Source organism: Hemitrygon akajei, chromosome 6 (assembly GCF_048418815.1).
Source record: "Hemitrygon akajei chromosome 6, sHemAka1.3, whole genome shotgun sequence".
NCBI classification, from domain to species: domain Eukaryota; kingdom Metazoa; phylum Chordata; class Chondrichthyes; order Myliobatiformes; family Dasyatidae; genus Hemitrygon; species Hemitrygon akajei.
Window position 1 is genome coordinate 9,102,837 of NC_133129.1, and position 27,658 is coordinate 9,130,494.

At 49.0% G+C, this 27,658-nt stretch overlaps 1 protein-coding gene across 5 annotated transcripts in view; it reads left to right on the forward strand.

Annotated features, from left to right (window-relative positions):
• spef2 (sperm flagellar 2) overlaps positions 1-27,658 on the forward strand; it is a 685,307-nt gene that overhangs the window by 108,961 nt on the left and 548,688 nt on the right. For all 5 annotated transcript variants that reach the window (XM_073047840.1, XM_073047842.1, XM_073047843.1 and 2 more), the window contains exons 7-10: positions 1,700-1,892; positions 2,723-2,911; positions 3,592-3,779; positions 5,778-5,946. In XM_073047840.1, the coding sequence (XP_072903941.1) occupies positions 1,700-1,892; positions 2,723-2,911; positions 3,592-3,779; positions 5,778-5,946 (739 nt within the window). The remainder of the gene's footprint in view (positions 1-1,699; positions 1,893-2,722; positions 2,912-3,591; positions 3,780-5,777; positions 5,947-27,658) is intronic.

The window sequence follows — 27,658 nt, forward strand, 5'->3', positions numbered from 1 at the left end:
TACTAAGTAAGTTGGAACAGGTACTTCCGGTATTATTTTGTGTCAGTTAGTCAAACGTTTGTCTTATATTTTACCTTTCTATGCATATAAAACACTTAAGAACGTATGTTTCAGTGCCAGGCTCAGGAACGGAAGTTCCCGAGTTCGATCGAGTGACAGACCGCTCCCGAGTGCGCTCTCCACCATGCTGGGTTGATGTGGAGGATTAAAAACTCAAAACCCCAAAACCCAATAATTAAACCACTGCGTTGCTTAGTAATAATTGTAGCTTTCACTGGGGCAGAGCCTTTCTCACATTATCCTTTAAAATTGTTCCGATCATTGACCGACATAGCCTATTGCTTTTCCAATGGCCGGTGGCAATTCACCTCTTTCCGATCACTTTATTATTTCCACTTTATTTTCAATCGTGATCATGATTATTTTTGTGAACAGAAACAGTGCGGATTTAGAGTTCTGCCGCTAGGTCCTAAGTCCACCGCACTGAGACAGGTTAAATAAGGGACTTGAGCATCCGCGAATTTTGGTATCCACGAGGGGTCCCGGAACCAATCCCTCGCGGATAAGGAGGGCCGACTGTATATTGTAAAAAGCAGCGGTCCCAACACCGATCCCTGTGGAACTCCACTAGTAACCGGCAGCCAGCCAGAATAGGATCCCTTTATTCCCACTCTCTGTTTTCTGCCGACCAGCCAATGCTCCACCCATGCTGGTAACTCCCCTGTAATTCCATGGGCTCTTATCTTGCTAAGCAGCCTCATGTGCGGCACCTTGTCAAAGGCCTTCTGAAAATCCAAGTACTGTACACAACATCTACTGTATCTCCTTTGTCTACCCTGCTTGTAATTTCCTCAAAGAATTGCAGTAGGTTTGTCAGGCTGGATTTTCCTTTCAGGAAAACATGTTGGCTTTTGCCTGTCTTGTCATTTGCCTCCAGATATCCATAATCTCATCCCTAACAATTGATTCCAACAACTTCCCAACCACTATGTCAGGCTAACAGGTTTCCTTTCTGCTGCCTCCCACCCTTCTTAAATAACAGAGTAACATTTGCAATTTTCCAGTCATCTAGTACAATGCCAGAATCTATCGATTCTTGAAAGATTATTGTTAATACCTCCGCAGTCTCTCCATTTACTTCCTTCAGACCCGAGGGTGCATTCCATCAGGTCCAGGAGATTTATCCACCCTCAGACCATCAAGCTTCCTGAGCACCTTCACAGCCGTAATTTTCACTGCACATACTTCATTTCCCTGACACTCTTGAATGTCCGGTATACCGCAGATGTCTTCCACTATGAAGACTAATGCAAAAGACACATTCAGTTCCTCTGCCATCTCTGCATTTCGCATTACAATATCTCCAGCGGCATTTTGTATTGGTCCTGTATCTATCCTTGACTCTCTTTTATCCTTTATATACTTAAAAGGCTTGACCAAAACAAAAAGGAAATGGTTTCCAGTGGCAGGAAGGTGGTGAATCAGACAAAATAATTGCCAGTGGGTAGAGGTTGCTGTAGTTGGTGCAGGGGAATGGGAGAGGTTACAAGCCCCAGAAGTAATGGTACTGGCAGATGTGAAATATTACAGACGTGGACAAACGCCTAAGCAGCTGGGTGGTGTGGGCTGTGGGGGAGAGGGATGCTAGGCCATTGCAAGAGGTGTGGCATGTTGAGTAACAGATCCCATTGATGCACAGCAGCCTGATTCTGCTGGCCAGAGCTGACCCCCGACACCTGCTCAGTAGCCCCTGCACCAGAGTGGAGGAGGGACAAAGCTTCATCGAGAATGTCCGCAGTCGACTGAAGGAGGACAGATGGGCTCGGAGGGAACGCGAGAAGCGGCGGCGCAGAGTCATGTTGGAGCTGTTGGAGGCACATGAGGCCCAGGAGGTGGGAGGAGTGACCACAGCCAAGCCTGGCACTAGAATATGGGGCAGAACAGGGGCAAAGGGAAGGGGAACTGGCCAATGAGGGGGTGAAGAAAGGATGGAGTTGTGTGGGAGGAGGAGGTAGTGGTAAAGGAATGAGAGGGTAGGGAGTGGTTGGGATTGGGTAGGCTAGATGGGGGAGTAGAAGAATCAATGGGAGTGGGATAGTGAGGGGGTTGTGGGACAGGGTGAGCAGGGTAAGCTGAGCACCCTGGGGTGGTGCGGGGTGGAATGGGAGTGTGTGGGACAGGGTGAGCAGGGCAAGCTGAGCACCCTGGGGTGGTGCGGGGTGGAATGGGAGTGTGTGGGACAGGGTGAGCTGGGTAAGCTGAGCACCCTGGGGTGGTGCGGGGTGGAATGGGAGTGTGTGGGACAGGGTGAGCTGGGTAAGCTGAGCACCCTGGGGTGGTGCAGGGTGGAATGGGAGTGTGTGGGACAGGGTGAGCTGGGTAAGCTGAGCACCCTGGGGTGGTGCAGGGTGGAATGGGAGTGTGTGGGACAGGGTGAGCTGGGTAAGCTGAGCACCCTGGGGTGGTGCGGGGTGGAATGGAAGTGTGTGGGACAGGGTGAGCTGGGTAAGCTGAGCACCCTGGGGTGGTGCGGGGTGGAATGGGAGTGTGTGGGACAGGGTGAGCTGGGTAAGCTGAGCACCCTGGGGTGGTGCAGGGTGGAATGGGAGTGTGTGGGACAGGGTGAGCTGGGTAAGCTGACATCTGCGAGGCAGTGAGTGGGTGGGAGTGAGTGGGCTGGGGAGTGTGTGGGACAGGGTGTACATTGCTGCTCTGCCACCAGGAGGTGTACCAGGAGGAGGAACTGGTCAACAGGCTGATGCGACAGTCTCTGCAGGAGCGCCGGGTCACTGTGCAGCTCATGCAAGCTCGCCACGAGAAGCAGGTCATGAGGCAGAACCGCATCTTCCGTGAGAAGCAGTATGAGGAGCAGCGGCTGAAGGAGTTCCAGCAGTCACTGGACCGAGAGGAAGTACGTTGGATAACCTCATCCTTCAAGCACCATACAGTTACCTGTCAGCAGCCATCTCACAGGCAGGCTGCCAGGCCAGGTCTAATGGGCTGTGGCCTCATACACATTGGGGTGGGGGGGGGGGGTGAGAAAAGGATCTCTCTCCAGTCTGAAACACTGCCTGGGACTGCAAACTGCATATAAAGTAACAGAGAACACAGCAAACACTCAGCACGTCAGGCAGCACCTGTGGGCAGAGTTTCCATTCTGGGACTCCTTGTCAGAACTGGGAAAGAGAGAAACAAGTCAGTTTTCATTGGAGAGAGGGTGGGGGTGAGTGGGTCAAACAAAGGGACCTTGAATCACCTTTTCTCTTTGGCCCCTCTCATGCACTCCTCCCCAACCCCCACATCGGCACCAGTTGTTGCTGCCCTGGGATCACCTGCTTCCTCTCCACAGATGTCCGATGACCATGTTGCTGCTGAGAGTCCGATTTGTAAGTGGTCTTTAGTAGGATGGAAGGTATGGGCAAAGGGAATACTGGACAGTTCCTCTCCAGAGATGCTGCCTGACCTGCTGAGAGTTTCCCGCTGATGATGGTTGCCACAACCACAACCTCTTCCTCACCCACCTCCAGTGACCACCCTCCTTTGCTTGTTTCTCCCCCTCGCTGATGTGTCTTTCTGTCTGACTGCCTGCAGATCCTGGCGAGGCAGGAGAGAGTGGAGCAGGGAGAGAGAATGGAGCAGGAACGGGAAGTGCATGAGCAGCTAATGGTGGAGAGGGCTGAACGACGATACCGCAAACATTACCGCCTGTGCCAGGAGGTGGTGACACATATCCTCGACCTGGTCACCAAGGTGGCTGAGTACAGAGAGCTCTGTGTTGGGTAGGTGAGCACACTGCACTCGAATAGGGGCAGCCTCATCCCTCAACCCCACTTCTCTCACCCATCCTTCACTGTATCTCACCCACCTCACCCCATCTTCCTCACCCACCCGACACATTCATCCGTCATCCTCCCCGCCCATCACTGTCCCTACCGGTCACCCATGTGACACATTCATCATCTGTCACCCTCCCCATCTGTCACAATCCCCACCCAACACCTACCCAACACATTTGTCATCCTCACACTCCCCATTCATCACCCACCTATGCATCATTCATCCCACCTGTCACCCTCCCCAACCATCTATCACCCAGCTGACTCAATCATCCTCCTCACAGTCCCCAACACATTCATCATCCGTCACCCGACCCACCCATGAATTATCTGCGTCACCTGTCGAGGGCCCAGCACCGACCCCTGTGGCACGCCGCTCACCGCTGATTGCCAACCAGAGTAGCACCCATGTATCTCAACTCTGTGCTTTCTATTAGTCGTCCATCCATGCTAATATATCACCCCAACTTTATGCATCCTTACTTTATGGATAAGTCTTTTCTGCGGCACCTTATCGAATGCCTTCTGGAAATCCAAGTAAATAACATCCATCTGTTCCCCTCTATCCACTGTGCTTGTTATATCCTAAAGCACTCCAGTAAGTTTGTCAAACTGCATCCCTAATGTACCAATATGTACCATGACCTCTGGCTGTTCTCCCTCCCACCGCAGGACATCTTGGACATGATCCGAAACATCCTGGACCCTGGCACCTGGGAGGCAAACTACCCTCTGAGCTTCTTTCCTGCGTCCACAGAATCGCCTGTCTGATCCCCTCACTATAGAGTCCCCTATCACTACTGCCTTCCTCTTCCTTCCCCTACCCTTCTGACCCACAGGGTTGGACTCTGTGCCAGAGGCACGGCCACTGTAGCTTCCCCCAGGCACGCTGTCTTCCCCCCCCCCCCCCCAACAGTGCTCAAACAGGAGTATTTATTGTCAAGGGGTACAGCCACAGGGGTACTCTCTAGTACCTTACTCTTCCCCTTCCCTCTCCTGACTGTGACCACAAGTTTGTGCAGCAACAGTCGACGTGGAGAGCATGTTTCCTGTGTTGGGAGAGTCTAGGACTGGAGGACACAGCCTCAGAATAGAAAGGTGTCCTTTTAGAACAGAGATGAGGACGAAATTCATTGCCAAATCGCTATGGAGGCCAGGTCTTTATGTATCTTTAAGGCAGAGGTTGATAGATTCTTGACTAGTCACAGCATGAAGGGATATGGGGAGAAAGCAGGAGATTGGGGCTGAGGGGGAAAATGGATCAGCCATGATGAAATGGTGGAGCAGACTTGATGGGCCAAATGACCTGATTCTGCTCCTATATCTTCTGGTCTTATGCTGTCTCTGAGAATCCCTTCCAATAAATTTCCTGCCAAACCTCTATCATGTCACCTCTCATCGTTGTTCACTCCAACAAGAAAACCCCTATCTCACTCAACCTATCCTCATACGACATCCTCTCTAATCCAGGCAGCATCCTGGGAAATCTCCTCTTCCTCCGCATCCTTCCTATGAGGTTACCAGAGCTAAATACAATATTCCAAGTGTGGTCTATAAAGCTGCACCATTATTTCATTTGTGTAGGTCTCAATCCCCTGACCAATGTAGGCCCATATGCTGTATGCCTTCTTAACCACCATTATCAACTTGCACTGCCACTTTGAGTGATCTGTGGAACAGATCCCTCAGTTCCTCTACACTTCTAAGAATCCTGCTGTTAAATCCGTATTCTGCCTTTAAATCAACCTTGCAAACTGACTCCCTTCGGTTTTTACTGGATTGAATCCCATCTGCCAGATGTCCCATCTCTCTCCCCTGTACTCACTCTAGTCCATGCCCTTCTCCACGGGAAGTATATGCGAGAGTGGGAAAGGAAAGGGCTAAGTCCTCTTCTGTCAAGATTGGTGTTTGTTTCAGTGTAAAATGTATTTACCCCCACAGTTTGATTCCAAACAAGCTGATGAGAGAGTGGAAGGAGCTGTTCTTCACGGAGATGCCCATCTATGAGCAACGAGCTGCACAGCTTGAGGCTTCAGGCGAGAGTGCGGTGGATAGCATTGAGCAGGCCAAGATGCACTTACTCAACTCGCAGGATTATGAAGATTACCAGGTACTAATACCATCCCAACACGATGTCTCAGTCCATCAGCCCTGTGTACGAGGTGGATTCCAGTTCGGGACTGTGTCACGGTGCGAGTCCGCAGGCCAAGGCTTTGCTTTGAAAGTACAGGCAGGAAGGCAAAGGTGACAGGGTAGGTAGCGTTGAGGAAGCAGTGCAATTGCCGCAGGACTTAGACAATTGGAAGAATGTGCAAAAAAGTGGCAGATGGAATACAGTGGTGGGAAATGTATGATAATGCATTTTGGTCAAAGGAACAATAGTGTAGACTATTAGGTCGGCTGGTGGTACAGTGACATCAGCGCCGGACTCCGGAATGGAGATTCCCGGGTTCAAATCCAGTCAGGCTGTTCCCGAGAACGCTTTCCATCCGTGCCGGGTTGATTGTTGAGCTCGCAACTCGAACCTTGTAAGATAAAGAAAAATACTGCGAAATGTCTGTGTGAGGAGTGGCGCGCCACACAGTCTTTCGTTCCGCGCCTTGTAAGGCATGAAAATGGCCTCTCAGGCCTGAGTTGATGTCATCATCATCATTAGCTCAATGGGAAGAAGGTTCAAACATCAGAGGTGCAGAGGGACTGAGGAGTCCTTGTGCAAAACTTCCAGAAAGTTAATTTACAGGTTGGTGGCATCCATTAGTCTTGTGAGACCGTGGCTCCATCCCTGGAAAGCCCACTACAGTGTCCCCTCCAGGGCACAGGCCTGATCAAGATTGTATGGAAAACCGGCAGCTGCCCATGCTGCAAGTCTCCCCTCTCCACGCCACCGATGTTGTTCAAGGGAAGGACAAGGGCCGATATAGCTTGGCACCAGTGTCGTCGCAGGAGTTGCCAGAGCGAGGTTGAAGACAACGTCGGACTGCCTCAGGGATTCCAGCTCCGGACTTACCCTCAGGGTTTACTCCCAAAGCCTTTCCCATGAGTGGGTATGGCTGCAAGACAGCAGAGTTTTCCCTCTCTTAGATGGACTGCCTTCCCAGGCCGACGAGCTCCATCTACCTTTACAGGTTGAGTCTGTGGTAAAGAAGGCAAATGCAATGTTGACAATTATTTGTGTTAGGGATCTGGAACAGCAGCTGGAAGACTTTTGGCTTGTATGGAAGAGTGAGGAGATTATTGATCAGAGTTACAGGGAAGTCGTCACCCGGAGCTGCAGGAGGCAAGTGTCTGGGTGACTGTCAGGAGAAATGGAAATGTGAATAGGCAGTTAGCACAGAACACCCCTGTGGCCATTCCCCTCAAAAATAAGTATACTGCTTTGGATACTTTTGTGAGGAATGACATACCGGGGGAATGTCACGGAGACCGGGTTACAGGCACTGATCATGGGTCTGTGGTGCAGAAGGGAAAGAGAGAGAAAAGGGAGTGGGAGTGAGAGGGGACTCGATAGACTGGAGATTCTGTGGACATGATCAGGATACCTGGATGGTATGTTGTCTCCCAGGTGCCGGGGTCAGGGACGTCTCAGATCATGTCCACAGCATTTTGGAGAGGGACGGGGAGCAGTCAGATGTCTTGGTACATAATGGTACCAATGACAAAGGAAGGAAAAGCCAAGAGGTCCTGAAAGGAGATTTTAGAGAGCTAGGTAGAAAGCTGAGAAGATGGACCTCCAGGGTAGTAATTTCTGGATTGCTGCCTGAGCCACTCGCCAGTGAGGGTAGAAACAGGATGATCTGGCAGATAAATGCATGGCTGAGAAGCTGGTGCAGGGGGCAGGGCTTCAGGTTCTTGGATCATTGGGATCTCTTCTGGGGGAGGTATGACCTGTTCAAAAGTGATGGGTTGCACCTGAACATGAGGGGTACCTAATATTCTCACTGGCAGGATTATTAGAGCTATTGGGGAGGGTTGAAAGAAATTTGACCGGGGTGTGGAAACTGGAGTGATGGGACTCAGGATAGGATGGATGGTAAAAAAGTAGAGATCGTGTGCAGTCAGACAGTCAGGAAGGGCAGGCAGGTGATGGGGCATAGTTGCAGCCAACAGAGTGAGTATCAGTACATTAGGGATGCAGAATCAAAAAGGGTAGCAAATACGGTACTCAAGGTGGTGTATCTCAATATGGTGGATGATCTTGTTGCTTTTACAGATTGCCAGGTATGATGTTGTGGCCATCACTGAATCATGGCTGAAGGATGGTTGTAGTTGGGAGCTGAATGTCCAAGGTTACACGTATTGGAGGGATAAGAGGTAGGCAGAGTGGTTAGAAAACATAGAAACATAGAAAACCTACAGCACATTACAGGCCCCACGGCCCATAAAGCTGTACTGAACATGTCCTTACTATAGAAATTACCTAGGGTTACACATAGCCCTCTATTTTTCTAAGCTCCATGTACCTGTCCAGGAGTCTCTTAAAAGACTCTTTTGTATCTGCCTCCACCACCCACTGTTGGCAGCACATTCCATGCATTCACCACTCTCTGTGTAAAAAAACTTACCTCTGTCATCTCCTCTGTACCTCCTTCCAAGTACCTTAAAAGTGTGCCCTCTTGTGCTAGCCATTTCAGCCCTGGGAAAAAGCCTTTGACTATTCACATGATCAATGCCTCTCATCATCTTATACACCTCTGTCAGGTCACCTCTCATCCTCTATCGCTCCAAGGAGAAAAGGCTGAGTTTGCTCAACCTTTTCTCATAAGGCATGCTCCCCAATCCAGGCAACATCCTTGTAAATCTCCTCTGCACCCTTTCTATGGCTCCCACATCCTTCCTGTAGTGAGGTGACCAGAACTGAGCACAGTACTCCAAGTGGGGTCTGACCAGGGTCCTATATAGCTGCAACATTTTCTCTTGGTTCTCAAACTCAATCCCATGATTGATGAAGGCCAATGCATCATATGCCTTCTTAACCACAGAGTCAACTTGTGTAGCAGCTTTGAGTGTCCTATGGACTCAGATCCCAAGATCCCTCTGATCCTCCACCCTGCCAAGTGTCTTATCATTAATGCTATATTCTGCCATCATATTTGACCTAACAAAATGAACCACTTCACACTTATCTGGGTTGAACTCCATCTGCCACTTCTCAGCCCAATTTTGCATCCTATCGATGTCTCGCTGTAACCTCTGACAGCCCTCTATACTATCCACAACACCCTGAACCTTTTGTGTCATCAGCAAATTTACTAACCCATCCCTCCACTTCCTCATCCAGGTCATTTATAAAAATCATGAAAAGTGAGGGTCCCAGAACAGATCCCTGAGGCACACCACTAGTCACCAACCACCATGCAGAATATGTCCCGTCTACAACCACTCTTTGCCTTCAGTGAGCAAGCCAATTCTGGATCCACAAAGCAATGTCCCCTTGGATCCCGTGCCTCCTTACTTTCTCAATAAGCCTTGCATGGGGTACCTTATCAAATGCCTTGCTAAAATCCATATACACTACATCTACAGCTCTACCCTCATGAATGTGTTTGCTCACATCCTCAAAAAATTCAATCAGGCTCATAAGGCACAACCTGCCTTTGACAAAGGCATGCTGACTATTCCAAATCATATTATACCTCTCCAAATGTTCATAAATCCTGCCCCTCAGGATCTTTTGCATCATTTTAGCAACCACTAAAGTAAGACTCACTGGTCCATAATTTCCTGGGCTATCTCTAATCCCTTTATCGAATAATGGAACAACATCCATAACCCTCCAATCCTCCGAAACCTCTCCCATCCCCATTAGTGATGCAAAGATCATCACCAGAGGCTCAGCAGTCTCCTCCCTCACCTCCCACAGTAGCCTGGGGTACATCTTGTCCAGTCCCGGTGACTTATCCAACTTGATGCTTACAAAAGCTCCAGCACACCCATGTTTTTTAATGTCTATACGCTCAAGCTTTTAAGTCCACTGTAAGTCATCCCTACAATTGCCAAGATCCTTTTCCATAGTAAATACTCAAGCAAAGTATTCATTAAGTATGTTTGCTATCTCCTCCAGTTCCATACACACTTTTCCACTGTCACACTTGATTGGTCCTATTCTCTCACATCTTATCCTCTTGCTCTTCACCTACTTGTAGAACGCCTTGGGATTTTCCTTAATCCTGTCCACCAAGGCCTTCTCATGGCCCCTTTTGGCTTTCCTTATTTAATTCTTAAGCTCCTTCATGCTAGCGTTATAATCTTCTAGATCTCTATCATTACCTAGCTTTTTGAACCTTAAATAAGCTTTTATTTTCTTCTTGACTAGATTTACAACAGCCTTTGTACACCACGGTTCCTGTACCCTACCATCCTTTCCCTGTCATTGGAATGTACCTACGCAGAACACAACACAAATATCCACTGAACATTTATCACATTTCTGCTGTACATTTCCCTGAGAACGTCTGTTCCCAATTTATGCTCCAAGTTCCTGCTTGATAGCCTCCTTTCTCCCCTTAATCCAATTAAACGCTTTCTTAACTTGTCTGTTCCTATCCCTCTCCAATGCTATGGTAAAGGAGATAGAATTGTGATCACTATCTCCTAAATGCTCTCCCACTGAGAATTCTGACACCTGACCAGGTTCATTTCCCAATATCAGATCAAGTACAGCCTCTTCTTTTATCGGCTTATCTACATATTGTGTCAAGAAACGTTCCTGAACACACCTAACACACCTATGCCATTTCAACCCCTTGCTCTAGGGAGATACCAATCAATATTTGGGAAATTAAAATCTCTCATCATGACAACTCTGTTATTATTACACCTTCCAGAATCTGTCTCTTTATCAGCCCTTCATTGTCCCTGTTACTCTTGGGTGGTCTATAAAAAACACCCTGTAGAGTTATTGACCCCTTCCTGTTCCTAACTTCCATCCACAGAGACTCTGTAGACAACCCCTCCATGACTTCCTCCTTTTCTGCAGCCGTGACACTATCTCTGATCAACAGTGCCACACTCCACCTCTTTTGCCTCCCTCCCTGTCCTTTCTGAAACATCTAAGGCCTGGCACTTGAAGTAACCATTCCTGCCCCTGAGCCATCCAAGTCTCTGTAATGGCCACAACATCATAGTTCCAAGTGCTGATACACGCTCTGAGCTCATGCTCTTTGTTAATAATACTCCTTGCATTAAAGTAGACATATCTCAAACAATCAGTCTGAGCACGTCCCTTCTCTATCACCTGCCTATCCTTCCTCTCGTACTGTCAACAAGCTTTGTCTATTTGTGAGCCAACCGTCTCTTCCTCCATCTCTTCAGTTTGGTTCCCATCCCCTAGCAATTCCAGTTTAAATTCTCCCCAACAGCCTTAGCAAACCTCCCCGCCAGGGTATTGGTCCCCCTTGGATTCAAGTGCAACCTGTCATTTTTGAACAGGTCTCACCTGCCCCAAAAGAGGGCCCAATGATCCAGAAATCTGAACTCCTGCCCCCTGCCCCAATCCCTCAGCCACACATTTATCCTCCACCTCATCCTATTCCTATTCTCACTGTCTCATGGCACAGGTAGTAATCCCAAGATTGCTACCCTTGAGATCCTGCTTCTAAACTTCCTTCCTAACTCCCTGTAGTCTGTTTTCAGGACCTCCTCCCTTTCCCTACCTATGTCGTTGGTACCAATGTGTACCACAACCTCTGGCTGTTCTCCTTCCCACTTCAGGATATCGTGGATGCAATCAGAAACATCCCAGACCCTGGCACCCAGGAGGCAAACTACCATCCATGCTTCTTTCCTGTGTCCACAGAATCACCTGTCTGATCCCCTAACTATAGAGTCCCCTATCACTACTGCCTTCCTCTTCCCTTCCCTACCCTTCTGAGCCACAGGGCCAAACTCTGTGCCAGAGGCGCGGCCACTGTTGTTTCCCCCAGGCAGGCCATACCCCCCCCCCCCCCCCAACAGTACTCAAACAGGAGTACTTAATGTTAGGGGGGACAGCTACGGGGTACTCTGTAACATCTGACTCTTGCCCTTCCCTCTCCTGACTGTCACCCACTTATCCGTCTCCCGAGGCCCTGGTGTGACTACTTGCCTATTGCTCCTATCTATCATCTCCTCACTCTCCCTGACCAGACAAAGGTAATCTCTAGTTCCCTAACGCAGTCCCTAAGGAGCTGCAGCTCGACGCACCTGGCACACCAGGAGGCTGGGACTCTCCAGGACTTCCTTCATCTGACACCGAGCACAGAAAATTGGCCTCACTCACATACTTCCTGTCTGTACTCTACGTAAGCAACCTACCTCGCCTCGACCTGTTATCACCGAAGAACTGTCGAGCCAAAGCTCTCCTACTCTGTGTCCCTCTACACTGACACTCGCTCTATAAAGCTGCCTCCTTTTAAACTCTTCTGGCTGTACTCACGGGCTGACGTCCACGCGCATGTGCAGTTGTGCCTTGATCAAACCGCTGCAGAAATAACCATCTCCTTTTAGACTCCTCTCGCTGTATTCACTGGCTGACATCCACATGCATGCACAATCATGCCTTGGTTGCTGTGGCTCTATTGGTAAAGAATGGCATTGAATCATTAGATAGATGTGATTTAGGATCGGAAGATGTTGATTCCTTGTGGGTTGAGTTAAGAAACTGCAAGGGTAAAAGGACTCTGATGGCAGTTACATACAGGCCTCCCAACAGTGGCAGGGAGGTGGACCACAGATTACAACAGGAAATAGGAAAGGCATGTCAAAAGAGCAATGTTATGGTAGTCATGGGAGATTTCAACATGCAGGTTGATTAGGAAAATCAGGTTGGTAATGGATCTCAAGACAGTGATTTTGTTGAATGCCTAAGAGATGTCTTTTTAGAGCAGTTTGTCATTGAGCCTACTAGGGAATCAGATACATTGGATTGGGTGTTATGTAATAGACCGGAGGTGATTAGGGAGCTGAAGGTAAAAGAACCCTTAGGAACCAGTGATCAGGATGTGATTGTGTTCAACTTGAAACTTGATAGGGAGAAAGTAAAGTCTGATGTAGCAGTATTTCAGTGGAGTAAGGGAAATTACAATGGTATGAGAGAGGAGTTGGCCAAAGTAAATTGGAAGGAACTGCTGGCAGGGGCGACAGCAGAGCAGCAATGGCGTACGTTTCTGGGAAAAATGAGGAAGGTGCAGGACATGTGTATTCCAAAAATGAAGAAATACTCAAATGTGAAAATATTGTACTCATGGCTGACAAGGGAAGTCAAAGCTAATGTAAAAGCAAAAGAAAGGGCATACAACAAAGCAAAAATTAGTGGGAAGGTAGAGGATTGAGAAGTTTTGAAAATCCTACAGAGGGCAACTGATAATACAGAATCTGAGGCCACAAACCAGGCACGCCCAGGATCCTCTTCAGTTTGCATATAAGGAGAAGGTGGGAGTGGAGGATGCTATCACGTATTTGCTGCACAAATCATTCTCTCACCTAGATGGGGTCAGTTGTGCTGTGAGGATTACATTCCTTGACTTCTCTAGTGCCTTTAACACCATCCAGCCCAAGATCTTAAGGCACAAACTAACGGAGATGGGAGTAGACTCTCACATGGTGGATTGGATAGTGGACTACTTGACAGATAGACCTCAGTATGTGCGGTTGGGAAACTGTAGGTCTGATACGGTGGTAAGCAGCACAGGGGCGCCGCAGGGAACCGTACTCTCTCCGGTCCTGTTCACCCTGTACACATCAGACTTCCAATATAACTCGGAGTCCTGCCATGTGCAAAAGTTCGCTGATGACACGGCCATAGTGGGGTGTGTCAGGAATGGACAGGAGGAGGAGTATAGGAAACTGATACAGGACTTTGTGATATGGTGCAACTCAAACTACCTGCATCTCAATATCACCAAGACCAAGGAGATGGTGGTGGACTTTAGGAGATCTAGGCCTCATATGGTGCCAGTGATCATTAATGGAGAATGTGTGGAGCAGGTTAAGACCTACAAAGTATCTGGGAATACAGTTAGACGAGAAGCTAGACTGGACTGCCAACACAGATGCCTTGTGCAGGAAGGCACAGAGTCGACTGTACTTCCTTAGAAGGTTGGCGTCATTCAATGTCTGTAGTGAGATGCTGAAGATGTTCTATAGGTCAGTTGTGGAGAGCGCCCTCTTCTTTGTGGTGGCGTGTTGGGGAGGAAGCATTAAGAAGAGGGACGCCTCACGTCTTAATAAGCTGGTAAGGAAGGCGGGCTCTGTCGTGGGCAAAGTACTGGAGAGTTTAACATCGGTAGCTGAGCGAAGGGCGCTGAGTAGGCTACGGTCAATTATGGATAACTCTGAACATCCTCTACATAGCACCATCCAGAGACAGAGAAGCAGTTTCAGCGACAGGTTACTATCGATGCAATGCTCCTCAGACAGGATGAAGAGGTCAATACTCCCCAATGCCATTAGGCTTTACAATTCTACCACCAGGACTTAAGAACTTTTTAAAAGCTATTATTAATGCTTTTTGAGATAGTGATTTAGATGCATATCATATTTTTTTACTGAGTTAAGTATTGTATGTAATTAGTTTTGCTACAACAAGTGTATGGGACATTGGAAAAAAAGTTGAATTTCCTCATGGGGATGAATAAAGTATCTATCTATCTATCTATCTGAATGGAGCATTAGAAGGGAAAGCATAGAATATGAAAGCAAGCTATAAAATAAAATCCAAAGTGGATAGTAAAAGTTTTATCAAGTATGTAAAAAAATAAGAGAAAGATGAGAGTGGAATTAGGACCGCTAGAAAATGAGGCCGGAGAAATAATAACAGGGGACAAGGAGAGGACTGATGAACTAAATGAGTATTTTGCATCAGTCTTCACAGTGGAAGACACCAGCAGTGTCCCAGATGTTGTAGTGTGTGAAGGAAGAGAAGTGGGTGCAGTTACTATTACAAGCTGAAAGCTGAAAGACCTAAAGGTACAGAAGTCACCAGACCAGATGAACTGCACCTTAGGGTTCTGAAAGAGGTATTGTTAGAGAATGTGGCGGCATTAGCAATGATCTTTCAGAAATCATTGGACTCTGATTGAAGCAAGAGGCTGAGAGTGAAGGAGTAAAGGAATCTCAGAGAGAAGTCTTTTTTTTTTGACACTGCTCGGGGAAAAGAGGCTAGACTGTGCAGGTGTGTGACGTAGAGTGCCAGAGGTTTAAAAAGGAGAGGAATTTTCAACGGTCTCTTTTAAATCGAAGCAGGAGGCTGAGAGTGAAGGAGTAAAGGAATCTTGGAGAGAAGTCATTTTTTTTACACTGCTCAGGGAAAAGAGGCTAGACGTAAAGCACCAAAGGTTTAAAAAAAAGGACCACCATATACAGTGGGCACTGTTGAGGGCGGCAGCAGAGTGTGAGGGAGCAGAGTAGGACAACTTTGGCTCAACAGGCAGAGGCGAGGGTAGGTTCTGGTAAGTTTTGTTTTGTTTGTTTAGAGGAGAGAGAATGCCAGGCAGGACGTTGGAATGCTCCTCTGGCAGGATGTGGGAAGTCAGGGAGGCCTCCGGTGTCCCTGACAATGACACTTGCAAGAAGTGCATCCAGCTGCAGCCCCTAACAGACCGTGTTAGGGAACTGGAGCAGGAGCTGGATGACCTCCTGATCATTCGGGAGAATGAGGAGTTTATAGGTAGTAGTTCCAAGGAAGTAGTTACGCCAAAGGAGCAGTGCACAGGTAATTGGGTTACCGTCAGGTGAGGGAAGGGGAAAGGGCAGGTAGAGCAGGGCTCCCCTGTGGCCATTCCCCTCAACAACAGGTATACCGATTTGGATACCGTTGGGAGGGATAACTTACCTGGGACAAGCTGCGGCAGCTGGATCTCTGGCACTGAGTCTAGTTTTACAGTGCAGAAGGGAGGATGGAAGAAGAGGAGAGCGGTAGTGATAGGGGACTCGATAGTTAGAGGTACAAACAGGAGGTTCTGTGGTCATGTCAGAGACTCCTGGGTGCCAGGGTCAGGGATGTCTCTGATCGTGTGCACAGCATTCTGCAGTGGGAGGGTGAGCAGCCAGATGTCATGGTACACATCGGTATCAATGACGCGTAGGAAGAAAGAGTGAGGAGGTCCTGAAGATTGAGTACAGAGAGCTTGGTAGGAAGTTAAAAAGCAGGACCTCGAGGGTAGTAATCTCAGGATTGCTACCTGTGCCAGTGAGGGTAAGAATAGGATGCTCTGGAGGATGAACACGTGGCTGAGGAACTGGTGTAGGGGGAAGGGTTTCAGATTTCAGGATCACTTGGACCTCTTCTGGGGCAAGTGGGGCCTGTACAAGAGAGACAGGTTACACCTGAACTACAGGGGGACCAATATCCTTGCAGGGAGGTTTGCCAGTGTTATTGGGGAGGGTTTAAACTAGATTTTCAGGGGGATGGGAACCAGAGTGACAGAGTAGATAGTGGAGCGGGGGTGAAAATAAATGACGATAAAAATTCATGCAAAGTCACAAATAGAAGGTTTGTGAGTGGTGGTAATAATCTTCTGAGGTGTGTCAATTTCAATGCAAGGAGTATTGTGGGGAAGGCTGACGAGCTGAGGGCCTGGATTGACACTGGGAATTATGACATTATAGCCATTAGTGAAACTTGGCTACAGGAGGGGCAGGACTGGCAGCTTAATGTTCCAGGGTTCCGATGTTTCAGACGTGATAGAGGCAGAGGGATGAAGGGTAGGGGGGTGGCATTGCTAGTCAGGGAAAATGTTACAGCAGTGCTCAGGCAGGACAGATTAGAGCGCTTGTCTACTGAGGCCATATGGGTGGAGCTGAGAAACAGGAAAGGTATGACCACATTAATAGGGTTGTATTATTGACCACCCAATAGTCAGCAAGAATTGGAGGAGCAAATCTGCAGAGAGATAACAGACAACTGCAGGAAACATAAAGTTGTGATTGTAGGGGATTTTAATTTTCCACATTTTGATTGGGACTCCCATACTGTTAAAGGTCTAGATGGGTTAGAGTTTGTAAAATGTGTTCAGGAAAGTTTTCTAAATCAATATATAGAGGTACCAACTAAAGAGGATGCAATATTAGATTTCCTATTAGGAAATGAGTTAGGGCAGGTGACGGAAGTGTGTGTAGGGGAACACTTTGGTTCTAGTGATCATAACGTCATTAGTTTCAACTTGATCATGGATAAAGATAGATCTGGTCCTCGGGTTGAGGTCCTGAACTGGAAAATGGCCAACCAAATCAAAGCAAATAACACTAACATATAGGATGCAATGCTCCTCAGACAGGATGAAGAGATCAATACTCCCCAATGCCATTCGGCTTTACAATTCAACCGCCAGGAGTAAGATATGTTAAAGTGCCGGGGTTAGGACTCAATGTATTTAAGTAAACTACTTAAGAACTTTTTAAAAGCTATTATTAATGCTTTTTGAGAGGGTGATTTTAGATGCATATCATATTTTTACTGAGTTAAGTATTGTATGTAATTAGTTTTGCTACAATAAGTGTATGGGACATTGGAAAAAATGTTGAATTTCCCCATGGGGATGAATAAAGTATCTATCTATCTATCTATATAGTAAAAGCAGGAATGATATAATAAATTTACACCCTATATAAAGTAGAAATATTGTAGGTACAGTGTAGTTTCACTTATCAGACTTGGGAAGGCAGCGAACCAAAATTGATTTGGAGAAACAAAATCAGCATGTACACACATAAGTATGCACGTGCGTACGCGTGTACACGCAAGTACACACAAGCGCAAACAACTGCCCGCACAAGGCTTCATGGTCATTGTAGTCTTTCTCGGGGTAAACATACGTATAAAGCGGGTGTCCTTTTTTCAAAAAAGCGAAAATCCTCTTCGGTTAACGAAAACAGGTACTAATGTAAGTCTTTTGTAACAGCGAGTTGTCGTAAATCGAACGTTCAAAAAGTGGAGGCCACCTATATTTGGATAGACAGGGACTTATTAGGGAGAGTCAACATGGCTTTGTGCGTCGTAGGTCATGTTTAACAAATCTATTAGAGTTTTTCGAGGAGGTTACCAGGAAAGTGGATGAAGGGAAGGCAGTGGATGTTGTCTACATGGACTTCAGTAAGGCCTTTGACAAGGTCCCGCATGAGAGGTTAGTTAGGAATATTCAGTTGCTAGGTATACATGGAGAGGTAGTAAATTGGATTAGACATTGGCTCAATGGAAGAAGCCAGAGAGTGGTAGTGGAGGATTGCTACTCTGAGTGGAGGCCTGTGACTAGTGGTGTGCCACAGGGATCAGTGCTGGGTCCATTGTTATTTGTCATCTATATCAATGATCTGGATGATAATGTGGTAAATTGGATCAGCAAATTTGCTGATGATACAAAGATTGGAGGTGTAGTGGACAGTGAGGAAGGTTTTCAAAGCTTGCAGAGGGATTTGGACCAGCTGGAAAAATGGGCTGAAAAATAACAGATGGAGTTTAATGCAGACAAGTGTGAGGTATTGCACTTTGGAAGGACAAACCAAGGTAGAACATAAAAGATAAATGGTAGGACACTAAGGAGTGCAGTAGAACAGAGGGATCTGGGAATATGGATACAAAATTCCCTAAAAGTGGCATCCCAGGTAGATAGGGTCATAAAGAGAGCTTTTGGTATATTGCCCTTTATAAGACAAAGTACTGAGTATAAGAGTTGGAATGTAATGGTGAGGTTGTATAAGACATTGGTGAGGCCAAATTTGGAGTATTGTGTGCCGTTTTGGTCACCGAATTACAGGAAGGATATTAATAAGGTTAAAAGAGTGCAGAGAAAGTTTACATGGATGTTACCGAGACTTGAGAAACTGAGTTACAGAGAAAGGTTGAATAGGTTAGGACTTTATTCCCTGGAGCGTAGAAGAATGAGGGGAGATTTGATAGAGGTGTATAAAATTCTGATGGGTATAGATAGAGTGAATGCAAGCACTGAGGCTAGGGGAGAAAAAAAACAGAGGTCATGGGTTAAGGGTGAAGGCGAAAAAGTTTAAAGCGAACATTTAGGGGGAGCTTCTTCACACAGAGAGTGGTGGGAGTGTGGAATGAGCTGCCAGATGAAGTGGTAAATGCGGGCTCTCTTTTAACATTTAAGAAAAACTTGGACAGGTACATGGATGAGAGGTGTATGGAGGGATATGGTCCAGGTACAGATCAGTGGGACTAGGCAGAAAAATGGTTCAGCACAGCCAAGAAGGGCCAAAAGGCCTGTTTCTATGGTTCTGGCATAATGCCTGAGGACTGGAAAATTGCAAATGTCACTCCACTCTCTAAGAAAGGAGGAAGGCAGCAGAAAGGAAATTATAGACCAGTTAGCCTGACCTCAGTAATTCAGAAGATGTTAGAGTCAATTGTTAAGGATGAGGTGATGAAGTACTTGGTGACACAGGACAAGATAGTACAAAGTCTGCATGGTTTCCTTCAGGGAAAATCCTGCCTGATGAACCTGTTGGAATTCTTTGAGGAGGTTACAAGTACGGTAGGTAAAGGGAATACAGTGGATGTTGTATATTTGAGCTTTCAGAAGGCCTTTGACAAGGTGCCACATGTGAGGCTGCTTACCAAGTTAAGAGTATTACAGGAAAGTTACTGACCTGGTTAGAGTGCTGGCTGATTGGAAGAAGGCAGCGAGTGGGAATAAAAGGATCCTTGTCAGGTTGGCTGCCAGTGACGAGTGATGTTCCGCAGGGGTCGGTGTTGGGACCACTTCTTTTTATGCTGTATATCAATAGTTTAGATGATGGAATAGATGGCTTTGTTGCCAAGTTTGCAGAAGGTAGGAAGATTGGTGGAGGGGCAGGTTGTGTTGAGGAAACTGGTAGGCTGGAGAGGGACTTAAAAGGACTCTGAGAATGGGCAAGAAAGTGGCAAGTGAATTACAATGTTGGAAAATGCATGGCCAAGTACTTTGGGAGTGGAAATAAATGTGTGGACTATTTTCTAGATGGGGAGAAAATCCAAACATCTGGATGAAAAGAGACTTGGGAGGTTAACTTGCAGGTTGAGTTGGTGAGGAAGGCAAATACAGTATTAGCATTCATTACAAGAGGTCTAGAATACAAGAGCAGGGATGTGATGCTGAGGCTTTATAAGGCATTGGTGAGGCCTCACCTTGAGTATTGTGAACAGTTTTGGGCCCCTCACCTTAGAAAAAATGTACTGGCATTAGAGAGAGTCCAGAAGAGGTTCACAAGGGCGATTCCACGAATGAATGGGTTATCATATGAGGAACGTCTGATGGCTCTGGGTCTGTACTCACTGGAATTCAGAAGGATGAGAGGTGAAATCATTGAAACCTTTTGGATGTTGAAAGGCCTAGACAGAGCAGATATGGAAAGGATGTTTAAAAGGACTAGATAGGGTGGATGTGGAGAGGATATTTCCTGTGATGGGGGTAACCAGAACTAGAGGGCACAGCCTCAAAATTAAGGGTCAACCTTTTAAAACAGAGGCAAGGAGGATTTATTTTTTTAGCCAAAGAGTAATGAATTTGTAGACTGCTCTGTGGTAGAGACCAAGTTGTGGATATTTTGAAGGCAGAAACTGATGGTTTCCTGATTGGTCAGAGCATCGATGGATCTGGTGAGAAGGCAGGTGAGTGGGATCTGGGTTCAGCATGATGGAATGGCAGAGCACACTTGATGGACTGAATGGCCTAATTCTGCTTCTATGTCTTATGGTCTTAAAGTGTGATCGTGGTCCGAGACTGTGTCACGGTGCGATCGTGGTCCGTGACTGTGTCATGGTGTGATCGTGGTCTGCGGCTGTGTCACGTTGAGGGATTACGGTCCGGGGCTGTGTCACGGTGTGATTGCGGGCCGAAGCTGTGTCACGGTGTGATCGCGGGCCGTGGGTTGTGTCACGGTGTGATCGCAGGCCGGGGCTGTGTCACGGTGTGATCGCAGGCCGGGGCTGTGTCACGGTGTGACCGCAGGCCGAAGCTGTGTCACGGTGTGATCGCGGGCCGGGACTGTGTCACGGTGTGATCGCGGGCCGGGACTGTGTCACGGTGTGATCGCGGGCCATGGGTTGTGTCACGGTGTGACCGCAGGCCGGGACTGTGTCACGGTGTGATCGCGGGCTGGGGCTGTGTCGCTGTGTCACGGTGTGACCGCAGGCCGAAGCTGTGTCACGGTGTGATCGCGGGCCGGGACTGTGTCACGGTGTGATCGCGGGCCGGGACTGTGTCACGGTGTGATCGCGGGCCGAAGCTGTGTCACGGTGTGATCGCGGGCCGAAGCTGTGTCACGGTGTGATCGCGGGCCGGGACTGTGTCACGGTGTGATCGCGGGCCGGGGCTGTGTCACGGTGTGATCGCGGGCCGGGACTGTGTCACGGTGTGATCGCGGGCCGGGGCTGTGTCACGGTGTGATCGCGGGCCGGGGCTGTGTCACGGTGTGATCGCGGGCCGGGACTGTGTCACGGTGTGATCGCGGGCCGGGGCTGTGTCACGGTGTGACCGCAGGCCGAAGCTGTGTCACGGTGTGATCGCGGGCCGGGACTGTGTCACGGTGTGATCGCGGGCCAGGACTGTGTCACGGTGTGATCGCGGGCCGGGGCTGTGTCACGGTGTGACCGCAGGCCGAAGCTATGTCACGGTGTGATCGCGGGCCGAAGCTGTGTCACGGTGTGATCGCGGGCCGGGACTGTGTCACGGTGTGACCGCAGGCCGAAGCTGTGTCACGGTGTGATCGCGGGCCGGGACTGTGTCACGGTGTGATCGCGGGCCGGGACTGTGTCACGGTGTGATCGCGGGCCGGGGCTGTGTCACGGTGTGATCGCGGGCCGTGGGTTGTGTCACAGTGTGATCGCGGGCCGGGACTGTGTCACGGTGTGACCGCGGGCCGGGGCTGTGTCACGGTGTGATCGCGGGCCGGGGCTGTGTCACGGTGTGATCGCGGTCTGGGACTGTGTCACACAGAAACATAGAAACATAGAAAATAGGTGCAGGAATAGGCCATTTGGCCCTTCGAGCCTGCACCGCCATTCAGTATGATAATGGTTGATCATCCAACTCAGAATCCTGTACCTGCTTTCTCTCCATACCCCGTGATCCCTTTAGCCACAAGAGCCATATCTAACTTCTTCTTAAATATAGCCAATGAACCGGCCTCAACTGTTTCCTGTGGCAGAGAATTCCACAGATTCTCCACTCTCTGTGTGAAGAAGTTTTTCCTCATCTCGGTCCTAAAAGGCCTTTATCCTTAAACTGTGACCCCTCGTTCTGGACTTCCCCAACATCGGAAACAATCTTCCTGCATCTAGCCTGTTCAATCCTTTTAGAATTTTATATGTTTCAATAAGATCCCTCCTCAATCTTCTAAATTCCAGTGAGTATAAGCCTAGCCGATCCAGTCTTTCTTCATATGAAAGTCCTGCCATTCCAGGAATCAATCTGGTGAACCTTCTTTGTACTCCCTCTATGGCAAGAATGTCTTTCCTCAGATTAGGGGACCAAAACTGCACACAATATTCTAGGTGCGGTCTCACCAAGGCCTTGTACAACTGCAGTAGAACCCCCCTGCTCCTGTACTCAAATCCTTTTGCTATGAATGCCAACATACCATTTGCCTTTTTCACCGCCTGCTATACCTGCATGCCCACCTTCAATGACTAGTGTACAATGACACCCAGGTCTCGTTGCATCTCCCCTTTTCCTAATCAGCCACCGTTCAGATAATAATCTGTTTTCCTGTTCTTGCAACCAAAGTGGATAACCTCACATTTATCCACATTAAATTGCATCTGCCATGAATTTGCCCACTCAACTAACCTGTCCAAGTCACCCTGCATCCTCTTAGCATCCTCCTCACAGCTAACACCGCCGCACAGCTTCGTGTCATCTGCAAACTTGGAGATGCTGCATTTAATTCCCCTGTCTAAATCATTAATATATATTGTAAACAACTGGGGTCCCAGCACTGAGCCTTGCGGTACCCCACTAGTCACTGCCTGCCATTCTGAAAAGGTCCCGTTTACTCCCACTTTTTGCTTCCTGTCTGCCAACCAATTCTCTATCCACATCAATACCATATCCCCAATACCATGTGCTTTAAGTTTGCACACTAATCTCCTGTGTGGGACCTTGTCAAAAGCCTTTTGAAAATCTAAATATACCACATCCACTGGCTCTACCCTATCCACTCTACTAGTTACATCTTCAAAAAATTCTGTAAGATTTGTCAGACATGATTTTCCTTTCACAAATCCATGCTGACTTTGTCCGATGATATCACCTCTTTCCAAATGTGCTGCTATCACATCTTTGATAACCGACTCTAGCATTTTCTCCACCACCGATGTCAGACTAACCGGTCTATAATTCCCTGGTTTCTCTCTCCCTCCTTTTTTAAAAAGTGAGGTTACATTAGCCACCCTCCAATCCTCAGGAACTAATCCAGAATCTAAGGAGTTTTGAAAAATTATCACTAATGCATCCACTATTTCTTGGACTACTTCCTTAAGCACTCTGGGATGCAGACCATCTGGTCCTGGGGATTTATCTGCCTTTAATCCCTTCAATTTACCTAACACCACTTCCCTACTAACATGTATTTCCCTCAGTTCCTCCATCTCACTAGACCCTCAGTCCCTTACTATTTCCAGAAGATTATTTATGTACTCCTTAGTGAAGACAGAACCAAAGTAGTTATTCAATTGGTCTGCCATGTCTTTGTTCCCTATGATCAATTCACCTGTTTCTGACTGTAAAGGACCTACATTTGTCTTGACCAATCTTTTTCCTTTCACATATCTATAAAAGCTTTTACAGTCAGTTTTTATGTTCCCTGCCAGTTTTCTCTCATAATCTTTTTTCCCTTTCCTAATTAAGCCCTTTGTCCTCCTCTGCTGGTCTCTGAATTTCTCCCAGTCCTCAGGTGTGCCGCTTTTTTTTTGCTAATTTATATGTTTCTTCTTTTGACTTGATACTATCCCTAATTTTCCTTGTCAGCCACGGGTGCACTACCTTCCCTGGTTTATTCTTTTGCCAAACTGGGATGAACAATTGTTGTAGTTCCTCCATGCGATCTTTAAATTCTTGCCATTGCTTATCCACCGTCAACCCTTTAAGTATCATTTGCCAGTCTATCTTAGCTAATTCACGTCTCATACCTTCAAAGTTACCCTTCTTTAAGTTGAGAACCTCTGTTTCTGAATTAACAATGCACTCTCCATCTTAATGAAGAATTCCACCATATTATGGTCACTCTTACCCAAGGGGCCTCGCACGACAAGATTGCTAACTAACCCTTCCTCATTGCTCAATACCCAATCTAGAATGGCCTGCTCTCTAGTTGGTTCCTCGACATGTTGGTTCAGAAAACCATCCCGCATACATTCCAAGAAATCCTCTTCCTCAGCACCCTTATCAATTTGGTTCACGCAATCTATATGTAGATTGAAGTCACCGTTTATAACTACTGTTCCTTTATTGCACGCATTTCTATTTTCCTGTTTAATGCCATCCCCAACCTCACTACTACTGTTAGGTGGCCTGTACACAACTCCCACCAGCGTTTTCTGCCCCTTAGTGTTATGCAGCTCTACCCATATCGATTCCACATCCTCCAGGCTAATGTCCTTCCTTTCTATTGCGTTAATCTCCTCTCTAACCAGCAATGCTACCCCACCTCCTTTTCTTTCCTGTCTATCCCTCCTGAATATTGAATATCCCTGGATGTTGAGCTCCCATCCTTGGTCACCCTGGAGCCATGTCTCTGTGATCCCAACTATATCATATTCATTAATAACTATCTGCACATTCAATTCATCCACCTTGTTACGAATGCTCCTCGCATTGACACACAAAGCCTTCAGGCTTGTTTTTACAACACTCTTAGCCCTTATACAATTATGTTGAAAAGTGGCTCTTTTTGCTTTTTGCCCTGGATTTGCCTGCCTGCCACTTTTACTTTTCACACTACTTTTTGCTTCTACACTCATTTTACACCCCTCTGTCTCTCTGCACTTGTTCCCATCCCCCTGCCACATTAGTTTAAAGCCTCCTGAACAGCAGTAGCAAACGCTCCCCCTAGGACATTGGTTCCAGTCCAGCCCAGGTGCAGACCGTCCTGTTTATACCGATCCCACCTCCTCCAGAACTGGTTCCAATGCCCCAGAAATTTGAATCCCTCCCCCTTGCACCATTTTTCAAGCCACGCATTCATCTGAAATATCCTCCAATTTCTACTCTGACTAGCACGTGGCACTGGTCGTAATCCAGAGATTATTACCTTTGTGGTCCTACTTTTTAGTTTATCTCCTACCTCCCTAAATTCATCTTGTAGGACCTCATCCCATTTTTTACCTATATCGTTGGTACCTATGTGCACCACGACCACTGGCTGTTCACCCTCCCATTCCATCGCGGGCCGGGGTTGTGTCACGATGTGATCGCGGACCGGGGCTGTGTCACGGTGTGATCGTGGGCCGGTGTTGTGACACGGTATGATCGCGGGCCGGGGCTGTGTTATGGTGTGATCGCGGGCCGATGTGTCATGGTGTGATCGCGGGCCAGGGCTGTGTCACGGTGTGATCGTGGGCCGGGGCTGTGTTACGGTGTGATCGCGGGCCGGTGTTGTGTCATGGTGTGATCGCGGGCCAGGGCTGTGTCACGGTGTGATCACGGGCCGGTGTTGTGTCATGGTGTGATCGCGGGCCAGGGCTGTGTTACAGTGTGATCGCGGGCCGATGTTGTGTCACGGTGTGATCGTGGGCCGGGGCTGTGTCACGGTGTGATCGTGGGCCGGGGCTGTGTCACGGTGTGATCGCGGGCCGATGTTGTGTCACGGTGTGATCGTGGGCCGGGGCTGTGTCACGGTGTGATCGCGGGCCGATGTTGTGTCACGGTGTGATCGCGGGCCGATGTTGTGTCATGGTGTGATCGCGGGCCAGGGCTGTGTCACGGTGTGATCGCGGGCCGATGTTGTGTCACGGTGTGATCGCGGGCCGATGTTGTGTCATGGTGTGATCGCGGGCCAGGGCTGTGTCACGGTGTGATCACGGGCCGGTGTTGTGTCATGGTGTGATCGCGGGCCAGGGCTGTGTTACAGTGTGATCGCGGGCCGATGTTGTGTCACGGTGTGATCGTGGGCCGGGGCTGTGTCACGGTGTGATCGCGGGCCGATGTTGTGTCACGGTGTGATCGTGGGCCGGTGTTGTGTCACGGTGTGATCGCGGGCCGGGGCTGTGGCACGGTGTGATCGCGGGCCGATGTTGTGTCATGGTGTGATCGTGGGCCGGTGTTGTGTCACGGTGTGATCGCGGGCCGGTGTTGTGTCACGGTGTGATCGCGGGCCGGGGCTGTGGCACGGTGTGATCGCGGGCTGATGTTGTGTCACGGTGTGATCGTGGGCCGGGGCTGTGTCACGGTGTGATCGCGGGCCGGGGCTGTGTCACGGTGTGATCACGGGCCGGTGTTGTGTCATGGTGTGATCGCGGGCCGGGGCTGTGTCACGGTGTGATCGCGGGCCGGTGTTGTGTCATGGTGTGATCGCGGGCCGGGGCTGTGTCACGGTGTGATCGCGGGCCGATGTTGTGTCACGGTGTGATCGTGGGCCGGGGCTGTGTCACGGTGTGATCGCGGGCCGGGGCTGTGTCACGGTGTGATCGCGGGCCGGTGTTGTGTCACGGTGTGATCGCGGGCCGATGTTGTGTCACGGTGTGATCGTGGGCCGGGGCTGTGTCACGGTGTGATCGCGGGCCGGTGTTGTGTCATGGTGTGATCGCGGGCCGGTGTTGTGTCACGGTGTGATCGCGGGCCGATGTTGTGTCACGGTGTGATCGCGGGCCGGGACTGTGTCACGGTGTGATCGCGGGCCGGGGCTGTGTCACGGTGTGATCGCGGGCCGGGGCTGTGTCACGGTGTGATCGCGGGCCGGGGCTGTGTCACGGTGTGATCGCGGGCCGGGGCTGTGTCACGGTGTGATCGCGGGCCGGGGCTGTGTCACGGTGTGATCGCGGGCCGGGGCTGTGTTACGGTGTGATCGCGGGCCGATGTTGTGTCATGGTGTGATCGCGGGCCAGGGCTGTGTCACGGTGTGATCGCGGGCCGATGTTGTGTCATGGTGTGATCGTGGGCCGGGGCTGTGTCACGGTGTGATCGCGGGCCGGGGCTGTGTCACGGTGTGATCGCGGGCCGGTGTTGTGTCATGGTGTGATCGCGGGCCGGGGCTGTGTCACGGTGTGATCGCGGGCCGATGTTGTGTCACGGTGTGATCGTGGGCCGGGGCTGTGTCACGGTGTGATCGCAGGCCGATGTTGTGTCACGGTGTGATCGCGGGCCGGGGCTGTGTCACGGTGTGATCGTGGGCCGGGGCTGTGTCACGGTGTGATCGCGGGCCGGGGCTGTGTTACGGTGTGATCGCGGGCCGGGGCTGTGTCACGGTGTGATCGCGGGCCGGGGCTGTGTTACGGTGTGATCGCGGGCCGGGGCTGTGTCACGGTGTGATCGCGGGCCGGGGCTGTGTTACGGTGTGATCGCGGGCCGATGTTGTGTCATGGTGTGATCGCGGGCCAGGGCTGTGTCACGGTGTGATCGCGGGCCGATGTTGTGTCATGGTGTGATCGCGGGCCAGGGCTGTGTCACGGTGTGGGGTTTGGTTTTGTTGCATAGGTTGTTGATGGTGCCACACTTGGAATGCTGTGTACAGTTTTGGTCAACCTGTTTCTGGAACAAAGTTTAAACTAGAACGAGTGCAGAGATTATAAGGATGTTGCCAGGATTAGAGGGCCTGAATTATAAGGAGTGTTTGGCCATCTAACTTCTTAGTCTTTGGAATTTAGGAGAATGAGGATTGACCTTATGGAATTGTTTAAAATTATGAAATGCTTGAGC